We start from the raw sequence: 23,238 nt of genomic DNA on the forward strand, positions 1-23,238 counted from the left end.
GTGATGCATTATAGAGGGAGCTATGGCATTCTTGCACTGGCTTGTTGGTGCTTCGCCAAGGTGAAAGAGTTTACTACTTGCACGGGGGCATATGGAACAGGTATATCTCAACGGCATAGGTGTCTTGATGGCCCTAAAATTGAGTTTTCAACTCAGCACAAATAATAGCTATTTCTATGATGGAACGATGCATGCCTCTAGTGTTAAAATGACAGTGTGTCTTTGTTTATGCTGAATAATCATCCATGAATTTATTTGAAGAATAATCATCTAGGTATTTCAAGGTACATATTCGACTCATCTCTTGACAAAAAATGTTCTAGCGATAAACATTTAATAGAATATAAGCATTCCACCACTAAACTTGTCCAAATAGATATCATCTTGTTTAGTAATAGCACATTGATGGTTCATGGCTTCTTGCCACCATCAACTATCTAGTTTTCTAGGCATAGCAATACTGGGTAATTTTACATCACTCTGTGTCATTTTGTATCCAGTTTGTAGTTAAAAATTGTGATCACTGAAAGGAACATGCACAAATGGGTGCATCATTATGAAACAAATACTGGAAATGATTGCATCTCAACTTTCATTAGAATAGATAAGTGGTAGAACAATATTATTAGTCCACAACAATAACAAGTAGATAAATCAAGTAAACAAGTTCTCAACTAAACAAACTGTTTTAGAATCGATCAAATTTGGTCAGCCTCACAATGGTTCGGAGTCTACAGCAGCGGTCGCGAACCTGTTAACCTTGTGAGGAAGTCGGTACTAGTTGATAATGGTCGTGTGCAACAGAAATTATGAATGTACGTTCATTGTTGTTAGTGCTAAGTTGTTTACTCCTATTATCTATAACCGTTAATGTGTGATGGTTTAGTTGCACGTGTTCTTTCATTTTTGCTATATTAGTATCCTTTGTTGCTCCAGCTTTATTAAGTTGTTTTATGTGAGCAGTAAAAAAGATGGTCCTTTGTTGTTCCATTGCTGAGAAGTGTTGTTTTTTGCATTTGTCAATTTGTTGTACATTTTTATGTGGTCTCTAATTTCTTCCTGCCATAACTTATGTTAGAGCATATTTCTCCGTATGTGGTTTTGGTAATTGATGACAATCCCTATATACTAATGGTTGCCTTAAGTTATACTCAAAGGATTATTGAAGTCCATCTGTTGGTTTCAAAGAGTTTATATGATGACCAAGGTGGTATTCAAGGTATTATCCAAAGATTGGTCATAAAGACACAAGGTTGATCAAGAGTAAGCAAAGAGTAATCAAGATGATCAACACACAAGATGTACAAGATCTTCCCCTTAAGCTTCCATCACTACGTTCTAGCGACTTTGACATGCTTTTCCTGCTGGACATGAATCCAAATGCGTCAGCAACCACAAGCTTATACCGAGGGACAACACTCCCTTACAATCCAAGCACGCACACTAGATGTGATTCTTTCTTCTTAAAAAGGATGATAGCTACGATCATGTCGTAGGCTAGAGCAAAATTTAAGACATCTTCTCCTTCTTTTTTTAAGTGACATCTTCTCCTTTTTTTTTGAAGTAACATCTTGTCCTTCTTGATTCAAGACAAGACTTATTCAACAAGACAAAAATAAATACGAACACATTTGAGCCAAATATATATAAATTTATATGTAGATGTATTAGTGAAGCGCGACGTGCCGCCGTACACAAACCTGCTAGTTACCTTCAAGCCTTCTTTGGCTAATCACCACCACCGAGGGGATTGGTTGGGAATTTTACCCCGCCCACCCCCACCCACCCCCTTTCAACTCTAGCCCCCATCAAACGGAACAGACAATCTGGTGGGTTCGGACACTTTTCCCATCGTACATTAGCATTAAAAATCTCACGTATTATCTGCCAAAAAAAAGAAGAACAGGTATAAGCTTCATAAAAATGCCAGAAACTAATGGTCATTGAAACTGGAAAGTGGAATGCAGAAATATAAGCATTGTATACTGAAACAGAAATATAGTATACCTCTGTAGACAAATATAAGAGCGTTTAGATCACTACTTCAATGATCTAAACGCCCTTATATTTCTTTACAGAGGAAGTAACTCATATTCACATAAACATCATCCATAGCCTACCTCACCTTGCTTGGAACAAAAGGCTTTTCTGTTGTTGTATTCACATAAGCATCATCTGAAGCTTTGCTACCTGCTACAATTGCAGTATACCTAAATGGCCTCATCAAGCGACTTGTACAACCGGTAGTGTATCCTACTACTCCCTTCCGATTTGTTAGTCTCATCTCAACTTTTTTATTTTCTTATTTGTCAGGCTCATTGCTTTGGAAATGGTCACATATTAGCTAAGGCTACACAATTAATTTCAAATTTTGCTTCTCATTGTGGAAATGGAAGCAACCAATGCATGAAGGAGAGAGGTGGTTATAGTGTAAGATGGTGTAAACTACTGGTTAATTAGGTTCTCCTTGGTTGCTGGGCTTTCAGAGATGGGGCTAATAAACCCGAAGGAGTATTTTGTTGCCAGCATCTGGCCAGTGGTTTCCCCATGCTAAATATCGAACGGCATGGAGGTGTGTTGAGTGGAGCACCTCTATGCACAAGTCCAGGAAGGCCCTGGTGGTCACAGCATGCATGAGGTGCCATGCTCTGCCCACCAACGAGGGAGGTACTACCCACGGGTTTTTAAACATTGAGACAGGACCTACCGATTGCCCAGAACGGTACTATTTTATTCAGTGAGGTGTGTAGTGGTAAACAGACAGTGTTTTGCGATGGTACACGGTAAGTTAATTTTAGTATGCTGAGGCAAATGCCACAGAATTAGAGGGTTCTTCGATACGTTTTAGTCTCATGATTAAAAGTAATGAGACTAAAACTTGTTAGCCTCATCCATGGTTGGATTCAAATACTAAAGAGACTAAAATCAAGTTAATGAGCATTTATTATCCTCCAAACCCTCCAATCCAGAGTTTGCCTGAAGAGTTAAATGAGGATAGAGAGGACTAATGCACATTTTAGTAGGGGTACCCCTGACTAAAAGATTTTAGTCTCAAGACTAGTTTTAGCCTTTCTTTAGTCAGGGGTGCTTGGAACTTTAGCCTCTTAAAAAGACTAGTTTTAGTCCCTTGGATCCAAGCACCCTCTTATAGTATGATGAAGCCAGTTTTGCCTTGTTTACAGCAGGTGTTTTATCCCGAACTTGACAAATGTTGCTATTACCTGATGAGAACTACATGAGCCGGTCGGCTCATCTGAATCAATGGTCTGCCGCGTCTGTTGGTAAGCATTAGGATGGTTGTTCGACTTCTGCGGGGACAACTGCAAAATAAAATTATAGTTAATCCTATTTATGCAGAAGACAGCAAAATGGAAATAACAGCAACAGGTTGTACCAGTCTCTGCCGTTTCAGTTGGGAAATATTACTGTCCCTGCTCGAGTTTTGAAGGGGCAACTGCACCACAACCTTATGGTTAATCATATTATGCGAGAGAGAACAAAATGGAAATACTATCAACAGGACAAAAGTGTGACAGCACATACCTGAAGAGAAAAATGTCCACCAAAACGAGCATCTTGCACACCAACCTGAGCTATATCTAATGCACAGTAGAGGTGGAAACCATTAGATTCATGATGAGCAATTAATCACTGATCTAGATATAAAAAAGGGTGTCATAACCAAGTATCAACCACAACTCCGGGCGAAATTAGTAAACAACTGACAAAAGATTGATCATAGGGCATCCTTGGTTTGCAGCCGAAATTTGTCTTGCCAATGTTTTGGCAAACCAACATTTGGCAATGTCCTAACTTCCCAGAAATTGGCAACTTTCATGGAGAATGGCAAAACAATGTAGACAACTAACGGATAGCAAATACTTTGGCTTTGCCGACACATTGGCAAGCTAAAATTTGGCATCAAACCAAGCATGTTCATACTGATTTAAGTAAGATACCCTTTTATATCCTCGCATTTTAAGCAATTTGAAGAATGTCAGCACAAAGAAAGTCTATCATGATTCGAGCGTTAAGTATTACTGTCCGAAGACACCCTTAAGTTAAGGAAAATAGCCTAATCCATACAGATTACCATTGCATCCAGTGATCTAGCATGGGCTACACGAAATGAGAACCATACAGAACTGAAACTAAATGTGCCCAAATCACATGTGTTGACACAAGAATAGTCCTAGAAAGGGAAAAGGAAGATTCTTAATTAAGTGTCAAATCATACAATAAAATAAAATAATCGTCATAGTTACCTGATTCGTTATTGATCAGATATTTGTCCAACGCACAAGGAATATAGGTGGGATTACGATCTGATGATCTCTTGGCATTAAATGGCACTGGCTCTCCCACTCTCTTGGTCCTCATGTCAACAGTGAGAATCCATGCATCATGGTCCCGATAATTTTTCTTGGACATGAGACAAACAATGCCATCACCACACACGGTTGGGTAAGATGTTTCCAGGGTTTTTAATGGCAAATTTTCAGCACCATGGCAGCCGGAATCTGGATGAGGCAAGGCGACATTTCCAAGTTCATCTACATGAACCACACTGTCCTTGCACCAATAGTCCCAAAAGACCTCCCTAGACCATGTAATGAGCCTCCAACCAACAAACTCTTCTACTTCCTTCTCCTCAATTGGATCAACCGCATCAAAATCATATAACAGATCCTTGGTCGAGGCATCAGGAATGCTGGTTGTGATAGCATACAGATCTTCCAACTCGACACACCTGATTACCAAACCATCGGGGCAGGTTACATCGCGAATGGGGCGTGCCGCCAATCTGTCGTAGTTTCCTCGGTTATTGGGCAGAAGCTTGGGCAGTGGAACAAACCACGTTTTCACAAGTTCAGATAACACATCGCAAAACAAGATACCCTTCCAGAGATCAACAAAGCCCAGCACTCCACCTTGTAAAGCAATCACCTTCCTGGGAGCAACGATTCCCCTTCTCTTAATCAGCCAAGGAGGAAGATCTGGGAACAGCAGCTCTATGGTCCAGGCACGCTGCTTGGATCTGAAGATATGGAGTTTGTACTGCAATCTATCCCTCGTGAAAGCTGCCAAGACGAAGTCCGTGCCGCTGCCGTCAGGCAAGACGCCGATGAGGCATGGTGGGAGTTTCTCTCTAGCGAGGTACCTGCTGATGTCGGGAAGCGCGTCAAGCGATGGCGGACGCCCGTTCCGTCCGGCCCTGTAGATGAAGTGCTCTGGCAGCCAGGAAGTGGACAGATGGAAGCTGAGGAGAGCGAGGTGCTCCGTCGAACAGACGATCTTGGGCTCAGTGATGAAGGGGTTGGTTGTGAGGTCCAGGCAGCGGACGTAGAAGCGCGAGAGGCACGGGAGATCGGAGATAACGAAGGTCACACGGATGGTTCCTGTCGCCTCCGAGAAGCCTTGAGCGGTAGTGTGGTTGTCGTCCACGTCGACGAAGCCATGCCCACATGAGTCCAGGAGGACGCAGTCGGGGCGGCTGGTTCCGGAGGAGAGGGCGGCCGGTGGACGGGTTCCCGCACGGCCGGACACGCCCGGAGGAGTGGGCCGGACGGCCGAAGAAGGACCGGTGGCTCGATCCGGACAACACGGTGGTAGGGGGTGGGACTTGGGAATTATGGTTGCCGGAGGAGTAGGCCAGCAGCTAAGCTCGGAAGGAGAGCGGCGGCTCATCGCGGCTGACGTGATCGAGGGTGGGATTATTTGGGGATCACGATTCGCGGATAGGTTGGCCTCCTAGTAGAACAGGTTTGGGCAAACCGTCAAACTTCTCAATTTAACATGCAAGTCATAATTTCTTTGCTTACGTACTACACTAGGATTCATCACGAGTATAAATCCCCACCTGAGACGGAGACGGTCTTTTCTACGCATTGTACGTCAGTCAGATAAAATAAACGACAGTGATCTGCGCCGGTGAGCGGCCTAAAACATTCGGTCGGTTACTCGCGGGCCGTTAGATCTGACGTGTACAAAACCATCACGACTGTTGGATCATGCACGCGCTCGCATCGAAAAAAAAGTTCGCGTTGGGATCGGTCGTCTTCTTCCTCGTTCCCACGAACTCCCCCGCATTTGCTCCCCGCCTGATTGTCCCTTCCTCCCCTAGCGTCCTGCATGCAGCTCCGTGCGCAGGCTCCCGCCGCCGTCGCCGCTCGCCGGAGCAGCTCAACGCCACTCGCCGGAGTAGCTCGCCGGCTCGGCGGTTGCCCTGCTGGTGCCCCGTGCAACAGTTGCACCCTGCGGTTGAAGCTCTTGTTAAGACCGTTGTGGTTCTAGTTGCGACGACTGAAGCTCGCCGGCGTGCTCGCCATCGCTCATCCCCGATGTGCAGCTTGCAAGAAAAAAACGAGCACCGAGGGAGATGCCCAGTTGTAGACAAAAAAAGCTACAACTAGGGCAGGAAAAGCTTCAACCGGCTAAGAAAAAAAGCTTCAACCAGTATACGATGATCAACAAAAGTTACAACCGGTGACAAAAAAAGCTTCATCTAGTGACGAAAAAAGCTTCATCCGACTATGAAAAAAGTTTCAACCGTGAAGACGAAGCCATGGACGAAAAATGAAAAGTTGCAGGCGACAGTTACAAAAGTTACAACTGCATTGCAAAAAGTTTCAAACTTCTTATCTCAGCTGCGAACTGTGATGATGATGACGCTGTTTTGTTGCAACCGTAGTAGATATTTGCTATCACTCATGATTGAATTTGCTACAACAAATATTCCACATCTGATGTTGCTGCTCCACCAAGCCCCCAGGCCATGGTTGTAGAAAAACATGACGCCCATTGTAACAGGGCACGATGTTGGTTGCAACTTTAGCTTGGTCTCGCGGAAAAAACTACAGCATGCAGGAGCTCCGGCACCCCCGAGAACACTACAGGAGAGGAGTAGGGCGTGTGCGGGCATCCATGGATGCCTTAACAAAGGAAGTGAAGGTCAATGAGGAAGAGTCATGGATGAAGGGAGCAACTGGGAAGGAAAGAGAAAAAAATGAGAGGAGAAGAACGAAGGGAGAGAGGCAGAGGATAAGATTGAGAAAGAGACAACGGAGAGATAGAGGATGAGGTCCACACTTAGAAAAAGAATGCACGAGGGTCACCAAATTTGTTTCCATCCAACGACGCTGACGCGTTTGGCGTATAGCGTTTGGTCGACGCTCCGAACGTAAATGTTTACCTAAAATAAATTTTTATCGTCCATGCCTCGCACACGATGAAACTTGAGACGCATAGGCTACTCCACCCATAGCGGGAGTATCATATATTAATAACATGCATACAATACTATGGAAAAGCTCCGACTCAACCAGCGGATCCACACGTTTTGTCCGCCACCCTCATTGGTCGACACGTATATAGTGGTCCTGCTTGCTGCTATCTCTCTCGTGTGAATGACTCGACCTTATCCCTTTCCTTCATCTCTCTCTCATACGGGGGTCTTATCCTTTCCACACCCATCTCTTCCGTTTCCCTCTCGATCTCTCTCTCTCCACGCGGCAAGCCACTCTCCTTTGGCCGACATGGCCCGGCTGGCCGTGAAGCTGCGGGACCACCACCGGGCGTGCATCCTCGGGCGAAAGGTCGAGGCACTACAGGTGCACATGTACGGTCTGGAGCTCCGCAACGACGAGTGCTTCGAGACCATGGCCGCCTGGGAGGCCGAGCGCAAGGCCGGCATCGCCGAGATCGAGTGCCTCCGCTAATGCGCCGTCAGGCTGTTGGGGAGCATTGCATGGGAACCAAAATATTTCCTACGCACACGAAGACCTATCACGGTGATGATCATCTACTAGAGGGAGATCGGATCTGTATACCCTTGTAGATCGCTAAGCGGGAAGCGTTAAGAAACACAATTGATATAGTGGAACGTCTTCGTGATCCAAATCGCCGCCGTCCCACGATACGTCCCGATTTAGCACCGAACGGACGGCACATCCGCGTTCAGCACACGTACAGCTCGATGACGATCTCCGCCTTTTTGATCCAGCAAGAGAGACAAAGAGGTAGTTGAATTCTCCGGCAGCATGACGGCGTGGCGGTGATGATGGTGGAGCTACTCCGGCAGGGCTTCGTCATCTCATACCGATCTAGCTACGATGTGTCACGAAGTAGTGTAGGGAGAGAGGTTTGCACAAAGGCTTGAGGTGCAAAAACCCTCTCAAACCTCTACTATATATAGGAGGAACCAAGGGGTGGTTGACTTGCCTCCTACTCCAAGTAGGAGGGGTCGGCCAAGCCAAGGAGGAAGGTCTCCTCTTCCAATTCGGTTTGGTGGAGGAGTCCTTTCCTTCTTGCCCACTTCCTCTCTTTTTTTCTTTTTTTTCTCTAGCCGAAATAGTCCTATTGGGCTGTCCTAACCAGCCCACTAAGGGCTGGTGCGCCAACAATGGGCCTATTAGGTTCTCTCCCGGGTGGGTGGCCCCTCTCGGTAAAACCCCGGAACCCATTCGTCACTCCCGATACTTTACCGATAATGCCCGAGATCTTTTCGGAAGCCAAATGCAACCATCCTATATATCAATCTTCGTTTCCGGACCATTCCTGAGACACTCGTGACATCCGAGATCTCATCCGGACTCTGAACAACATTCGGTTACCAACATCAATGATTCAACTATACCGAAAACGTCACCGAACCTTAAGTGTGCAGACCCTGCGGGCTCGAGAACTATGCAGACATGACCGAGACACACTCTGGCCAATATCCAATAGCGGGACCTGGACGTCCATATTGGATCCTACATATTCTACGAAGATCTTATCGGTTGAACCTCTATGTGAAGGATTCACACAATCCCGTATATCATTCCCTTTGTCCTTCGGTATGTCACTTGCCCGAGATTCGATCGTCGGTATCGCCATGCCTATTTCAATCTCGTTACTGGCAAGTCTCTTTACTCGTTCCGTAATACAAGATCCCATGGCTAACTCTTTAGTCACATTGCTTGCAAGGCTTGTTTGTGATGTTGTATTAGCGAGTGGGCCCCGAGATACCTCTCCGTCACACGGAGTGACAAATCCCAGTCGACCAGTATTGATCCATGCTAACTCAACGGACACCTTCGGAGATAGCTGTAGAGCACCTTTATAGTCACCCAGTGACGTTGCGACATTTGATACACACAAGGCATTCCTCCGGTGTCAGTGACTTACATGATCTCATGGTCATAGGAATGTATACTTGACATGCAGAAAACAATAGCAACAAAATGACACGATCATATGCTACGTTTATAGTTTGGGTCTTGATGGGGTTATAGTCCTAGGGTAGGGTCATAGGCCTGCCCTATAAGTCCTACCCAAGGACTACCCTTCATAAGGGATAAGGCCCTTAGTCAGTTCCGACTGAATTAAGGACTTCCCATCATCCAGTCGGTAACGAATCCTCCACCATCCAGTCGGAGATGAGCATTCGGAGTGTATCAAACTAACCGACTGGATTCCACTCTGTGCATCGTAACCCCCCTGGAGGGAAACAGTCATACGTTTCCATGTGCCTTTATTAGCATTTAAGACATACATTACCTGTAACGTAGGCATTTATTCGCCACTACTCCACCCCTGTGCACCGAACCGTTGTGAAGGGCAGCGCACTCTATATAAGCCACCCTTCCCCACTGGTGCAAGGGTTAGCAATTCACTGTAATCCATATTCCACTCGACAACAAGCTCCAAGAGCACTAAGACGTAGGGCTATTACCTCCACCGTAGAGGGGCCTGAACTCATACAACCTCGTCGTAGCTAAGACTCTGCCCATCCTTTCGTACCCTACACATCTACTGTCAGGCTTATACCCATGACAGGTGGCGCCCACCGTGGGGCAGGCGTCTAAGCGACTTCCGGCGAGTTTGCGACTACATCTTTTCATCATGTCATCCGGTGGAGATTTGAGCATGGGTCACGAGATCCTCTTCGGCGCTCTCTCCTTCATCGTCGACGATTCGGCATGGCTCCGGGATGCCCCTCTCGACGTCGAGGCGCTCCCCAGCCGCGGGGCTACGCACTTCCGTGCCGGCGCCCGCGGTATTCTTCTTCTCCAGCAATCGGCTCCGATGTCGACCTGTGCCGTCATTGCATGCCGCAACAAGCGGTCCCGCCGTCCGCGGCTCCAGCGTTGGGTGCAACACGCCCAAGCGCGCCAGAACGCGTCTTCACAAGTGGCGGTCCTAGAGTCGGTTGTGGTTGCCCCGCCGTCCCAGCGCTCGGACTCGGTTCCGACTGAGTTTCCTTCCGAGTACTTGGGTCGCGGGCCTGCGGCTGAAGTGCACATGGCCAACTCCCATGAAAGTCCCCGCCAATCTGGCCGGAACGAACACGAGGTCGGCGAAACATCCGGCGCTCGCCGTCATCCCCGCCGTTCTGCTAGTTGGCACACTCGGCGGAGCAACGTGGAGGTGTTCCGCACGCCCGTCCTCAACCTCGCTGCCGCCGCCAGGATAGCCGATTCTCTCCAGCCGACTGATACAGAGGCTGGCAGAGGGATCGAGCAAATCCGCGCCCTGGTGCACACGACGCAGCAGCAAAATTCGGTGGTCTCCCAGTCGCACAACAGGATCCACAATAGCTCTGTTCATGCAAACACACATCGGTCAGTTCACAGCCCCGGTTCTCATCAGCGACACAGGGGAGGCAGTCGTTCCGTGCATCCCGAAGATCGTTGCCGCTCACGCACCCCTCCGCGGGGTGGGCCCTACGGGCCCCGACATCATGATGATCGGCGTTCAGTCGGGGACACTTATGATCCGAGGCCCGACGCGAGGAGGCATATCGCCCAGAGGAGGGTCGACAGGGGCCGAGCCCACCGTGATGGTCTCGATATGGACCGTTCGAGTGGAAGCAGGACCATCGTCTCTGGCCCCGAGTGTTTCAGTCGAGCCATCCGTTCGGCTGACATCCCTCCCAACTTCCGATTGGCAACGGGGATCAGCAAGTTTACAGGAGAATCCAAGCCAGAAACATGGTTGGACGACTACCGAGTGGCAGTCCAGATCGGAGGAGGGGACGACCACGTCGCCATGAAACACCTCCCTCTGATGCTCGACGGCTCGGCAGGAGCGTGGCTGAACCAGTTGGCTCCTTCAAGCATCTACAGCTGGGCAGATCTGGCCCGAGTCTTCATCAGGACCTTCGAAGGGACGTGCAAGCGCCCTGCTGGCCTCGTGGAGCTCCAGCACTGTGTCCAGAAGCAGAATGAGCCCCTGCACGATTTCATTCAGCGTTGGAAGACCCTCTACCACACGGTGGAGAACGTCACTGAACACCAAGCAGTCTGCGCCTTCAAGGCAGGCGTGCGGTACAGGGATTTGTACCTGAAGTTTGGTCGAACAGGCGACATCTCCATGAGCAAGATGATGGAGATAGCAGCACGCTATGCAAATGGCGAAGAAGAGGACCGCATCCTTAGCGGCAAGCACAAAGCAGTCGTCGATGGGGATGGGAATAACACTCGGAAGCAGAAGCAGAAAGCTCCGTCCACTCCGCAAGCAGAAGCCGCAGCTGTTACCAATGCCAAGTTCCAAGTCAAGGGGAAGGCTCAGTTCACCCCCAAGAAGAAGCAGTTCAATAACCCCATCCTGGACCAGCCATGTCCGATTCACACGAAGATGGATGAAGAGGGCAACGCCATATATCCGAAGCATACCACTCGGCAATGTCGCCTCCTGATCCAGGGGTTCGGCGAAGTGCAATCGAGTGAAAAGGGCAATGAACAGGATGAGGAGGACAAGGAGGATCCGTTCCCCCAAGTCCATGCAACACTGATGAGTTTTGCTGACGTTGAGAGCAAGATTCGATTGAAGCTGGTGAACAGGGAGGTGAACATGGCCACGCAGACCAACCCCACATTCCTCAAATGGTCTCAGACTGCGATCACCTTTGACCAGTCGGATCATCCAGCACACGTACCCACCCCAGGGAGGCATGCTCTGGTCGTCGACCCGGTGGTGGAAGGAGTCCGACTGCACAAAGTCCTCATGGACGGCGGCAGTGGCTTGAACATCATGTACGCCGACACTCTCAAGGGGATGGGCATTCCGATGTCCAAACTCAGCGAGAGCAGCATGCAGTTCCATGGAGTCGTCCCTGGACGAAAGGCCAAGTCACTCGGCCAGATCGCGTTGGACGTCGTATTCGGCTCTGACAAGAACTTCTGCAAGGAAAAGCTAACGTTCGAGGTGGTGAACTTCCAAAGTGCGTACCACGCGATTCTGGGCCGCCCGGCGTATGCGCGTTTCATGGCCCGTCCATGTTACGTGTACCTGAAGCTGAAGATGCCAGGCCCGAAAGGTGTGATCACTATCACGGGCAATCGGCAGCGGGCCGAGGAGTGTCTGCAGCAGGGATCAAGGATCGCCGATCAGCAGATGGCTGTCCTCGAGCTTGACGAGTACAAGAACACAGTCGACCCCGCTGACTTGATGCGTTCGAAGAAGCCAGCTTCGGAGTCCGCATTCCAGTCGGCGGGTGAGACGAAGAAGGTCAGCATCCACCCGACGGACGACACCGCTGCCCCGACGAACATCTCCACCACCCTCGATCCTAAATAGGAAGTCGAGCTCATCCAATTCCTCCGTGAGAACTGGGACATCTTCGCATGGAAGCCCTCTGACATGCCAGGTGTACCCAGGGAGTTGGCTGAGCACCGACTGCACGTGGATCCTGCCGCTCGGCCTGTCCGAGAACACCCGCGTCGGTCCGCCGCGCACAAGAGGAAGGCAATCGGAGAAGAGGTGGCCAAGCTTTTGGCAGCCAACTTCATTCGCGAGGTACACCACTCCGAGTGGCTTGCCAATGTTATCATGGTGCCCAATAAGGACAAGTCGCTCCGAATGTGCATCGACTTCAAGCATCTCAATAAGGTCTGTCCGAAAGACCATTTTCCGCTCCCCCGCATCGATCAAATTGTCGATTCGACTGCGGGTTGCGAGCGTTTGTCATTTCTTGATGCCTACTCGGGCTATCATCAGATCCGTCTGTATTGGTCCGATGAATTAAAAACAGACTTCATCACCCCATTCAGGTGCTTCTGCTACATCACTATGCCATTTGGTTTGAAGAATGGAGGAGCAACCTTTATGCGCATGATCCAAAAATGCCTCCTCGACCCGATCGGTCGGAATGTGGAGGCATATATGGATGATATCGTAGTCAAGTCACGCAAAGGTTCTGACCTGCTGACTGACCTGGCAGAAACATTCGCCAAGCTTCGTAGGTACGATATCAAGCTCAATCCAGCCAAGTGTTCATTCGGCGTTCCCCGCGGAAAGTTACTCGGTTTCTTCGTTTCCGAACGAGGGATCGATGTCAACCCCGAAAAGATCGGGACCATCGTCCGAATGGAGCGGCCGGTCAGAATACACGATGTTCAAAGACTCATAGGTTTCCTAGCGGCTTTGAGCAGGTTTATTAGTCGACTCGGCGAGAAAGCACTTCCTCTGTACCGACTCATGAAAAAATCAGATACCTTTGAGTGGACACACGAAGCCCAAGTCGCATTCGACGACCTCAAAGTCCTACTTTCCACCCAGCCGGTTCTTACTGCTCTGCTCAGTAAAGAGCCCCTTCTTCTGTACATCGCGGCTACAAATCAAGTCGTCAGTACTGTTCTTACAGTCGAACGGGAAGAAGAAGGCAAAGCATACAAGGTTCAGCGGCCAGTGTATTATGTCTCCGAAGTCCTGACTCCTTCCAAGCAGAGGTATCCCCACTATCAAAAACTTATCTACGGGATTTACATGACTGCGAAGAAGGTGGCCCATTATTTCCAAGATCACTCAGTGTCTGTCGTTTCTGATGCTCCGTTGTCGGAAATTCTCCACAATCGGGACGCATCGGGCCGAGTGGCGAAGTGGGCAATGGAGATGTTGTACTGCGACATCAAGTTCGAGGCCAAGAAAGCTATAAAGTCTCAAGCTCTGGCTGACTTCATAGCAGAATGGGTAGAACAACAGCAACCGACCCACATCTACTCGGCTCATTGGACAATGTTCTTCGATGGGTCTAAGATGTTGAATGGTTCCGGCGCTGGCGTTGTGATCATATCGCCAAAGGGTGACAAACTCAAGTATGTGTTGCAGATACACTTTCATTCCTCCAACAACGAGGCAGAGTATGAAGCTCTCCTTTATGGACTGCGCATAGCCATCTCACTCGGCATCCGTCGCCTGATGGTCTATGGCGATTCGGATTTAGTGGTCAATCAAGTGATGAAGGAGTGGGACGTCAGGAACCCCACCATGACCACGTACTGCAATGCAGTGAGGAAGCTCGAGAAAAAGTTTGAAGGTATGGAACTCCACCACGTTCCGCGACTAAAAACCAAGCAGCTGATGAGTTGGCAAAACTCGGATCCACTCGGAGACCAGTCCCGAGTGACGTCTACCTCGAGCACCTCCACCTTCCCTCAGTTAAAGAAGATCCCTTCACAGAGGAACCAGTACAACCAAAGAGCTCCACAGATCCGACTGAAGTCGAAGTCCCTGCTGTGGTTGATTTGATCATGGAGATACTTGCTATCATCCCCGAGTGGATTGTGCCATTCATTGCATACATCCTGAGGCAAGAATTACCGGAAGACGAAGTCCAAGCCAGACAGATCGTCCGTAGGTCAAAGTCATTCACTGTCATTGATGGCCAGTTGTACAAGGAAAGCATTTCAGGTGTCATTCAACGATGCATCTCCCCTGAGGAGGGACAGTTGATCATGGAAGAAATTCACTCGGGAACCTGCGGTCATCATGCCTCCTCAAGAGCAATCGTCGCCAAAGCATTCAGAGCTAGCTTCTTTTGGCTGCAGGCGAATGAAATGGCGAAAGATATGGTCGACCGATGTGAAGGCTGTCAGTTCTACTCTAACAAGTCCCACAAGCCAACATCTGCGTTGAAGACAATCCCTCTTGTTTGGCAGTTTGCAGTATGGGGATTAGATACAGTCGGTCCATTCAGGACAGGCCAAGGGGGATTCACACATCTGTTGGTGGCAGTCGACAAGTTCACAAAGTGGATCGAAGCCAAGCCCATCAAGAAGCTCGACGCCCTAACGGCCATCAAGTTTGTCAGGGACATCATATCCAGATTCGGGGTACCTCACAGCATAATCACTGACAACGGAACAAACTTTGACTTGGACAGATTCAAAGGTTTCTGTACAGGCCAAGGTATCCTAGTGGATTTTGCATCTGTGGCGCATCCCCAAACAAACGGGCAAGCAGAGCGGGCGAATGGACTTATTCTGCAAGGTTTGAAGCCTCGACTCCTGCGAGAGGTGGGACATGCTGCTGGCGCATGGGTCACCGAGCTACCTTCGGTGCTTTGGGGTCTCCGCACAACCCCAAATAGATCTACAGGGCGATCCCCGTTCTTCCTCGTTTACGGAGCAGAGGCAGTCCTTCCGAGTGACTTGCTTCACAACGCTCCACGAGTTGAACTATTCTCCGAAGCTGAAGCAGAACAAGCAAGGCAAGACGGAGTGGATCTTCTAGAGGAGGAGCGCGAGATGGCACTTTCTCGCTCAACCATTTATCAACAAGATCTGCGGCGCTTTCACGCGCGACACGTCAGGAGTCGTACATTCCAAGCAGGCGACCTGGTGCTCCAAGTGGATCAGCACAGACCTCATAAGTTGGCTCCCGTCTGGGAAGGACCCTTCATCATCTCCAAGGTGCTGAACAACGAAGCATACCGACTCTACAACATCGACAGGGAAACGGACAAGCCGCGAGCATGGAACGGAGATCTCCTGAAGCGCTTCTACACGTGACCGTCTACTGAAGCAATGAAAAGAGCAAGTATCGTTGAAGTAATACAAAGCAGATTGAGTTTTTGCAGATTCTAAATTCTTCCGCGGTCGCAGACTCCGGTCTAAAAAAAAACTTAGCTGCGATCAAGAATCGCCTAAGTATTAACTTTCTCCGAGTGTGCACTAAACGTCGCACTCGGGGACTTAGCTGCGATCAAGAATCACCTAGGTACAAACGTTCTCTGAGTGTGCACTAAACGTCACACTCGGGGACTTAGTTGCCATCCAGAATCGCCTAAGTATTAACTTTCTCCGAGTGTGCATTAAACGTCGCACTCGGGGACTTAGCTGCGATCAAGAATCGCCTAAGTACAAACTTTCTCCGAGTGTGCACTAAACGTCGCACTCGGGGACTTAGCTGCGATCAAGAATCGCCTAAGTACAAACATTCTCCGAGTGTGCACTAAACTTCACACCCGGGGACTTAGCTGCGATCCAGAATCGCCTAAGTATTAACTTTCTCCGAGTGTGCACTAAACGTGCACACTCGGGGACTTAGCTGCGATCCAGAATCGCCTAAGTATTAACTTTCTCTGGGTGTGCACTAAACGTCGCACTCGGAGACTTAGCTGCGATCAAGAATCGCCTAAGTACAAACTTTCTCCGAGTGTGCACTAAACGTCGCACTTGGAGACTTAGCTGCGATCAAGAATCGCCTAAGTACAAACTTTCTCCGAGTGTGCACTAAACGTCGCACTCGGAGACTTAGCTGCGATCAAGAATCGCCTAAGTACAAACTTTCTCCGAGTGGGCGCTAAACGTCGCACTCGGGGACTTAGCTGCGATCCAGAATCGCCTAAGTATTAACATTCTTCGAGTGTGCACTTAACGTCGCACTCGGGGACTTAGCTGCGATCAAGAATCGCCTAAGTACAAATTTTCTCCTAGTGTGCACTAGCCGTCGCACTCGGGGACTTAGCTGCGATCACGAATCGCTTAACTACAAACTTTCTCCGAGTGTGCACTTAACGTCGCACTCGGGGACTTGCCTGCGATCAATAATCGCTTAAAATAGAAAGCTTCCTTCGAGTTTATCTCACGGATCCACTCGGAGGCTTAGCAGACCCTCATTGAGGCTCATGTAGATGTCAAGACCACTGACAATTACATGAGGAGCAGAACCTCATTGAGGCTCATGTAGATGTCCAGACAACTGACAATTACATGAGTAACAACTCGCTCCGAGTACGACCTTACAGTCGCACTCGAAGACTTAGCCGCGATCACGAATCGCCTAAGTACTCAATTGCCTTCGAGTGTATCCTGCAGATCCACTCGGAGACTCAGCAGACCCTCAGTGAGGCTCATGCAGATGTCAAGACAACTGACAATTACATGCTCCGCATGTTTGCCATTGGCTTCACCAAGAAACGCCAAACAAAAACCACGAGCCAAAATCGTGTCAACAACTCTTTGGCAAAAGAAGAGAAAAAGATTCGATTCAAATTCAAAGTTCACCTAAGGATAGGTGGCTCGGTGTAGATCAAGCGTATCCACACCGAACCACAAATGTGACGGCCAACAGCAGTGGCCAAAGTTTCTTACAACCAACACTCGGCATACCGAGGTAAAAGTTTTCTTAAACATCGTCAGGACTGGCAGGCTCCACGAATGTGTCGAGGTCGATCCCGTCTGCGATGCGAGTGGCACTCTCAAGGAAGGTCTCCATAAAATCTTCGAATCGAAGCTTTTTGGTGTTGGCGACTTGCAACGCCTTCAGCTTCTCTTAGCGAGCCTCCTTGCAGTGCACTCGGACAAGCGACAGAGCGACGTCCGCACCACAGCGAGCCGCATATTTCTTCCACGCCTGCACTCGGTTCGGGACCTCCTCCAGCCGAGCCATCAAGCCTTCCATCTCGTGCCGAGACTCATCTTCAGGCCAAAGCTCCTTGTCGATTCGGACGATGACTTCTCTCAGTCGACCGATGAAAGGTCCCACTTTGCCCAGATGAATGTGCGCTCGGAGCATATCTCGATTGGCGTCCTCGCCGAGTGGAACGTTCGCAAGAATCAACCGCTCAACGTCAGCTGCTTCAGCCTCAGCGTCCATGCAAAAATCTGCAAAGACAAGATGAGCAAACAGTACGCGCAGAATGCAATGCACAGTCCACAAGCACTCGGAAAAACGTAACTTACCACCGAGAAGCGCTATCATCTTCCGGGCCCAGTCACTGACGTAATTTTCCTGTGCTATACACCGCCTGTTCAACACTTGCATCTGTCCCATCAGCTCGGTCCTTTGTTTCCCCATTTTTTCGACTTCAGCCGCCAATGCCTTGTTTGCCTCACGGGCCTCCTCCAAGGACTTTTCTCATTCAGCCAGAACATCCTTCATACCAGCCAAGGCAACCATTGCTGCATCCAGTTCCCCAGCAAACTAAACCTTTTCAGCCCTCAGAGTCTCGTACGCTGCTCCCATCTCGCAAGTTTTCTGCAAGTCAACGCCAAGAGACGATCAGACAAATTCAACAAGGACAACAATAAAAATTCTAAGTTTTTCAGACCCCTGCCGACGCAAGCAGTCGACAACGGTCTCGGGGACTACACCCAGTGGGTTCACTAAGAGTGATCCCACTGGCATGAAGCTCAAACAGGTCAGCCCTATTGAGATACGTGACAACAAACAAACCTAGGAGGTTACTACTACCCGACCTGAGTAAAATTACTCTTGGGGACTCATCCAGTAGATGCACTCGGAGTGCCCCCATCGGTAACATTCGAATAGATTAGTTTTTGATCTGCTCAAGTTAATGGAAATGTGTATAAAGACAACTGCCGGTGCAAGCACTCGACAAAAGTCTTGGGGACTACACCCACTGGGTTCACTAAGAGTGAACCCACTACAAAATAATCATACTCTATCCGAGTGCATTGCTCACACCCACTGGGTTACAAGAGGAAAGTAAATACTTACTAGCCCACTTACTCGGATATCGTCCCGCAGTTCCAAGCTTCGCTTGTACACGGACGCGATGGAGTCGTACGCTCTCTTGGCCTCTCCCGCCATCAGCTCCGCCTGCACCATGGCCCCCTTGGCAGCTCCCACTTGATCTTCCGGGAGGCGCTGGACGTTGTACTAGACAGTCGACGGACCTGGCATCGTAGGAGACTCCTTGGGCATCCCAAGGCCTGCTCCAGTCGGTTCAGAAGCGATCAGCGCCGTTTCAGTCAACGGCATCGTCTCAGTCGGCGGCGCGTCCATGGCGAGAGTGGTAACCGGCGGAACAGCCTCAAGGACAGGCACCGCAGCTTGCTCAGACCTCCTCTGGTCGCCCTCCTCCACATAAATCACCCCTGAGGGAAACCCGACCGGACGGCGTGAGACCACAGGAAAAAGGCAAGACCAAAGACAGAATTCGTGATGCAATAATGTAAACTCTCAGAATCGCCACGACGCACCTGGCTGGGATGTGACAACATTGTCCATGTCCATGGGATCGTCCCCCTGGCATGCCGGAGAGGTGCTAGAGGTGGCAACTCTGTCGAGTGAAATTCATTCGACCAATAAACAGGAGTTCAGTCGAATACCGGAAGAAGATAGAAGAACAATACACTTACGTTGAGGTGACGGGAACTGTGACCCTCATCCGCGGCAAAGCCTTCCGAGGCTTAGATCCACTCGGTTTGGCCACCTTAGAGGGCTGACTCGTAGGCTCAGCAGCAGCGTCCCTGGTCCTCTTGGTGCTCCGAGCACTCGGAACCACGACAACGGCTGGCGAGGTGCTCGGAACCACAGGAGCGGCTGGCGGGGCACTCGAGGATGCTGGGGGGCCGAAGGAGCCGCGGGTTCATGGCGGCGTTTGGTTCGAAGCTCTGGTGGTGGGGGTGGCGAGTTCTGCTCTTCATCTTCCTCCTCTTCTTCTTCGGACTCCTCCTCTGTCTCCCCACTGTCGGAGACGTAGTCGACGCTCTCCACGCTGCCCTCTTGGCTGCCTTCCTCCTCCTCGGCCGGATTCCCGTTCGAGACAGGGGAAAACCAGTTAGTCCACCCTACACAAGATACAGTCGACAACATCAGACGTCAGACATTGATTCAAGAAAGCGATAAATCCAAGACAATTGTGTGCACTCGACAAGTTTTACTCACCTCATTCGGAGGAGGGTTGTCCGCGCGGAAGGCCTTCACTCGCCGGGCCCCTCTGGGGTTTTCGCAGGCGCCCGTGATGTTGAGGACCCACGATGCCACCGTCTCCCCGGTCATGCACTCGACATTAGCCCGAGTGGAGTCCTCGGGCCCCGTGTAGTGCCAGATGGCGTGGTGTCGAGCTTGCAGGGGCTGGATACGCCGACCCAGGAAAACCTCCAGCAAATCTATGCCGGTGACTCCCCTACGGACGACATCTACAAGCGCATCTACCACAGGCTGGATCTGAACCTTCTCCGCCTTCGTGAGCGCGAGCTGCTTAGGCGGAGCCGCTCGGTCTAAGCTAAAAGGAGGCAGTCCAGTTGTGGCATTCGGGCATGCGATGTCCTGGCAGTAGAACCATGTCGACTGCCAGTTCCTAACAGATTCACTCAACTGCAGAGCGGGATAGCTACTTTTACTCTTCTTTTGGAAGCCTAAGCCTCCGCAGAGCTGGAGGAGGTGAGTTTCATCATTCGACTAGTTAAGTCGTTTGATAGTTTGGGATCTAGCAGAGAAGATGTGTTTGAAAAGCCCCCAATGGGGAGGACAGCCGATGAAACACTCGCACAACACGACGAAGGCAGAGAGATGAGCTTTGGCGTGTGGGGGAAAATGGTGGAGCTGCGCCCCGAAGTGGTTCATAATACCTTTGAAGAAGGGATGAGGAGGCAGAGAGAAACCTCGGTGCACGTGGCTGAGCAGCAAGACGCGCTCCCCCTCCCGGGGCGCCGGCTCGGTCTCGCCTTCCGCCGGTAACCTCCACGACTTGTGCGCAATCATTCCGTGCTCCACCAACTTCAGCAAGTTCTCCTCCGTCACCGTGGAGGGGAGGAAATCCCCTTGGATCCACCCCGCCGGTAGCGCTCGCTGCCGCCGCTGAGCAGGAGCCACCGCCTTCCCCTTCTTCTTCCGCGCCTCTAGCTTGCAAGTATGCCCCTTTGTCATGGCGGAGGCTGCAGACCCGCAAGGGAGAAGGAGAAGGAAGGAGCTTGGGATGCACAGGAGATGGCGAGAGAAGCGGGGCAAATGCAAGTTATCCGGCGAGTGTAACGAAAAACCCTCGCCGCAGAAGTTTAAATAAGGTTCTGACTGGGTCACTAGCAAGTGGCCCTGAAATCTCATCCCCCGACCGGTCGCTGCGATATTAGTGGAGAAGATGAAGGCGCGGGAATCGAGGCGTCAGGTACTACTCGAGTGCGATGTCGTCATCCCCGCTGAGCGCGCGGCAACCGAAATTTGAGGATCCCAGAAAATCCGCCGCTGTTAGTTGACTGGTCACGTGAAAAGATACCACGGAAGCACTCGGTCCCCGACAGTTCGTTTCACAAATACATCCACTCGGATCATTGGTCAAAGAAGATAAAATGGATCGAGGCAAGCAACGCCGAAGTCGCATCCGTGTCAGTCGGATCCGTACTCCAAGCATCGCTTCGTCGTTCCAACCCCAATCCATTCGGGGACTAATGATGGGGTTATTGTCCTAGGGTAGGGTCATAGGCCTTCCCTATAAGTCCTACCCAGGGACTACCCTTCATAAGGGATAAGGCCCTTAGTCAGTTCCGACTGAATTAAGGACTTCCCATCATCCAGTCGGTAACGAATCCTCCACCATCCAGTCGGAGATGAGCATTCGGAGTGTATCAAACTAACCGACTGGGTTCCACTCTGTGCATTGTAACCCCCTTGGAGGGAAACGGTCATACGTTTCCATGTGCCTTTATTAGCATTTAAGACATACGTTACCTGTAACGTAGGCATTTATTCGCCACTACTCCACCCCTGTGCACCGAACCGTTGTGAAGGGCAGCGCACTCTATATAAGCCACCCTTCCCCACTGGTGCAAGGGTTAGCAATTCACTGTAATCCATATTCCACTCGACAACAAGCTCCAAGAGCACTGAGACGTAGGGCTATTACCTCCACCGTAGAGGGGCCTGAACTCATACAACCTCGTCGTAGCTAAGACTCTGCCCATCCTTTCGTACCCTACACATCTATTGTCAGGCTTATACCCACGACATGTCTTGTCCATCACATCATTCTCCTAATGATGTGAACCCGTCATCAAGTGACAACGGTTGTTAATGGCTAGGAAACCTTAACCATCCTTGACCAACAGGCTAGTCAACTAGAGACTCACTAGGGACATTGTTTTGTCTATATATCCACACATGCATTTATGTTTCCATTCAATACAATTATAGTATGGATAATAAACGATTATCTTGAAATGGGAAATATAATAATAACTATTTTATTATTGCCTCTAGGGCATATTTCCAACAGTCTCCCACTTGCACTAGAGTTAATAATCTAACCTCACATCTCTATGTAATTTACAATGTAATGAATCTAACACCTATACAGTTCTGGTGTTGATCATGCTTCACTCGTGGAAGAGGTTTAGTCAGTGGATCTGCAACATTCAGATCCGTGTGCGCTTTGCAAATATTTATGCCCTCCTCTTTGATGTAATCGCAGGTGGCATTGAAGCGTCGCTCTATGTGTCTGGTCCTCTTGTAAAACCTTGGTTCCTTGGCTAGAGAAATGGCACCAGTGTTGTCACAGAACATATTGATTGGATCCAGTGCACTTGGCATTAGGGCGGGGCGTTCGGTTCCCCCGAACCGTTCGGGTCGGTGCTTCGGTCTTTTAGAACACACGGTTGTCCAAAAAATTATGACCGATTGGTCAATGGAAAAAGCAGTAACCGATGAATAACCGCACCGAGATTTCGGTTCGGTCATCGGTCCTGACCAAACAGCCCCGAATATTTAAATACTAAGAGGAATCGTGGAATCGTTGCACACTTACACTACGCACTAAACAACCCTGAACATTTAATGATGGCAAGAATCGTTACACACTTGCACAATTGCACTGCACATTGAGCAACCCGAACATTTAATAATTTAATAGTGACAGGAATCGTTGCACACTGAAACAACCCTCATTATTTAATTAGTGCAGTAATGGCTACACTATTCTCTAGTTCCTTTTTGCCAAAACTATCCACTTTCCTATCTATTCTAAACAATGAGGAAAAACAATCAGTTGATAATATATAGGAGCATGATGTAGACTTAGTACATATACCGATATACGACATAAGAATATTATCAGCACAAAACAATAGTTTAGCGCGCACATGAATTGGGTCTCAACACTGGAAATAACTGGTAAATTTTGACGACAAACACACTTAGTTTTCAAGACTTAAATTTAAAACATGGAATAAACGCAATAGGCAGCGTACAATAGCATTATTGTTGCAATCCCCCAATTTCTAAACTTCAAGT

The 23,238-nt window shown here is 49.4% G+C and overlaps 1 protein-coding gene across 1 annotated transcript; it reads right to left on the minus strand.

The window, feature by feature from the left end:
- Nucleotides 1-1,264: 1,264 nt before the first annotated feature.
- LOC123410825 lies at nucleotides 1,265-5,741 on the minus strand. The gene is made up of 5 exons (XM_045103765.1): nucleotides 4,266-5,741; nucleotides 3,544-3,599; nucleotides 3,395-3,454; nucleotides 3,222-3,320; nucleotides 1,265-1,884 (listed from the first exon to the last, which is right to left on the minus strand). The coding sequence occupies exons 1-5, from the start codon at nucleotides 5,686-5,688 to the stop codon at nucleotides 1,729-1,731; spliced, it is 1,794 nt and encodes a 597-aa protein (XP_044959700.1). The 5' UTR covers nucleotides 5,689-5,741; the 3' UTR covers nucleotides 1,265-1,728.
- Nucleotides 5,742-23,238: the final 17,497 nt, after the last annotated feature.

This window comes from Hordeum vulgare, chromosome 7H, assembly GCF_904849725.1.
Source record: "Hordeum vulgare subsp. vulgare chromosome 7H, MorexV3_pseudomolecules_assembly, whole genome shotgun sequence".
Lineage (NCBI taxonomy): Eukaryota > Viridiplantae > Streptophyta > Magnoliopsida > Poales > Poaceae > Hordeum > Hordeum vulgare.

Coding starts and splice junctions, on each gene's coding strand:
- LOC123410825 (XM_045103765.1), bottom strand. CDS start 5,688: ATGAGCCGCCGCTCTCCTTCCGAGCTTAGCTGCTGGCCTACTCCTCCG. Junction 3,455..3,543: donor GTGGACATTTTTCTCTTCAG/GTATGTGCTGTC, acceptor GTTGTGGTGCAG/TTGCCCCTTCAAAACTCGAG. Junction 3,321..3,394: donor AACTGAAACGGCAGAGACTG/GTACAACCTGTT, acceptor TTTATTTTGCAG/TTGTCCCCGCAGAAGTCGAA.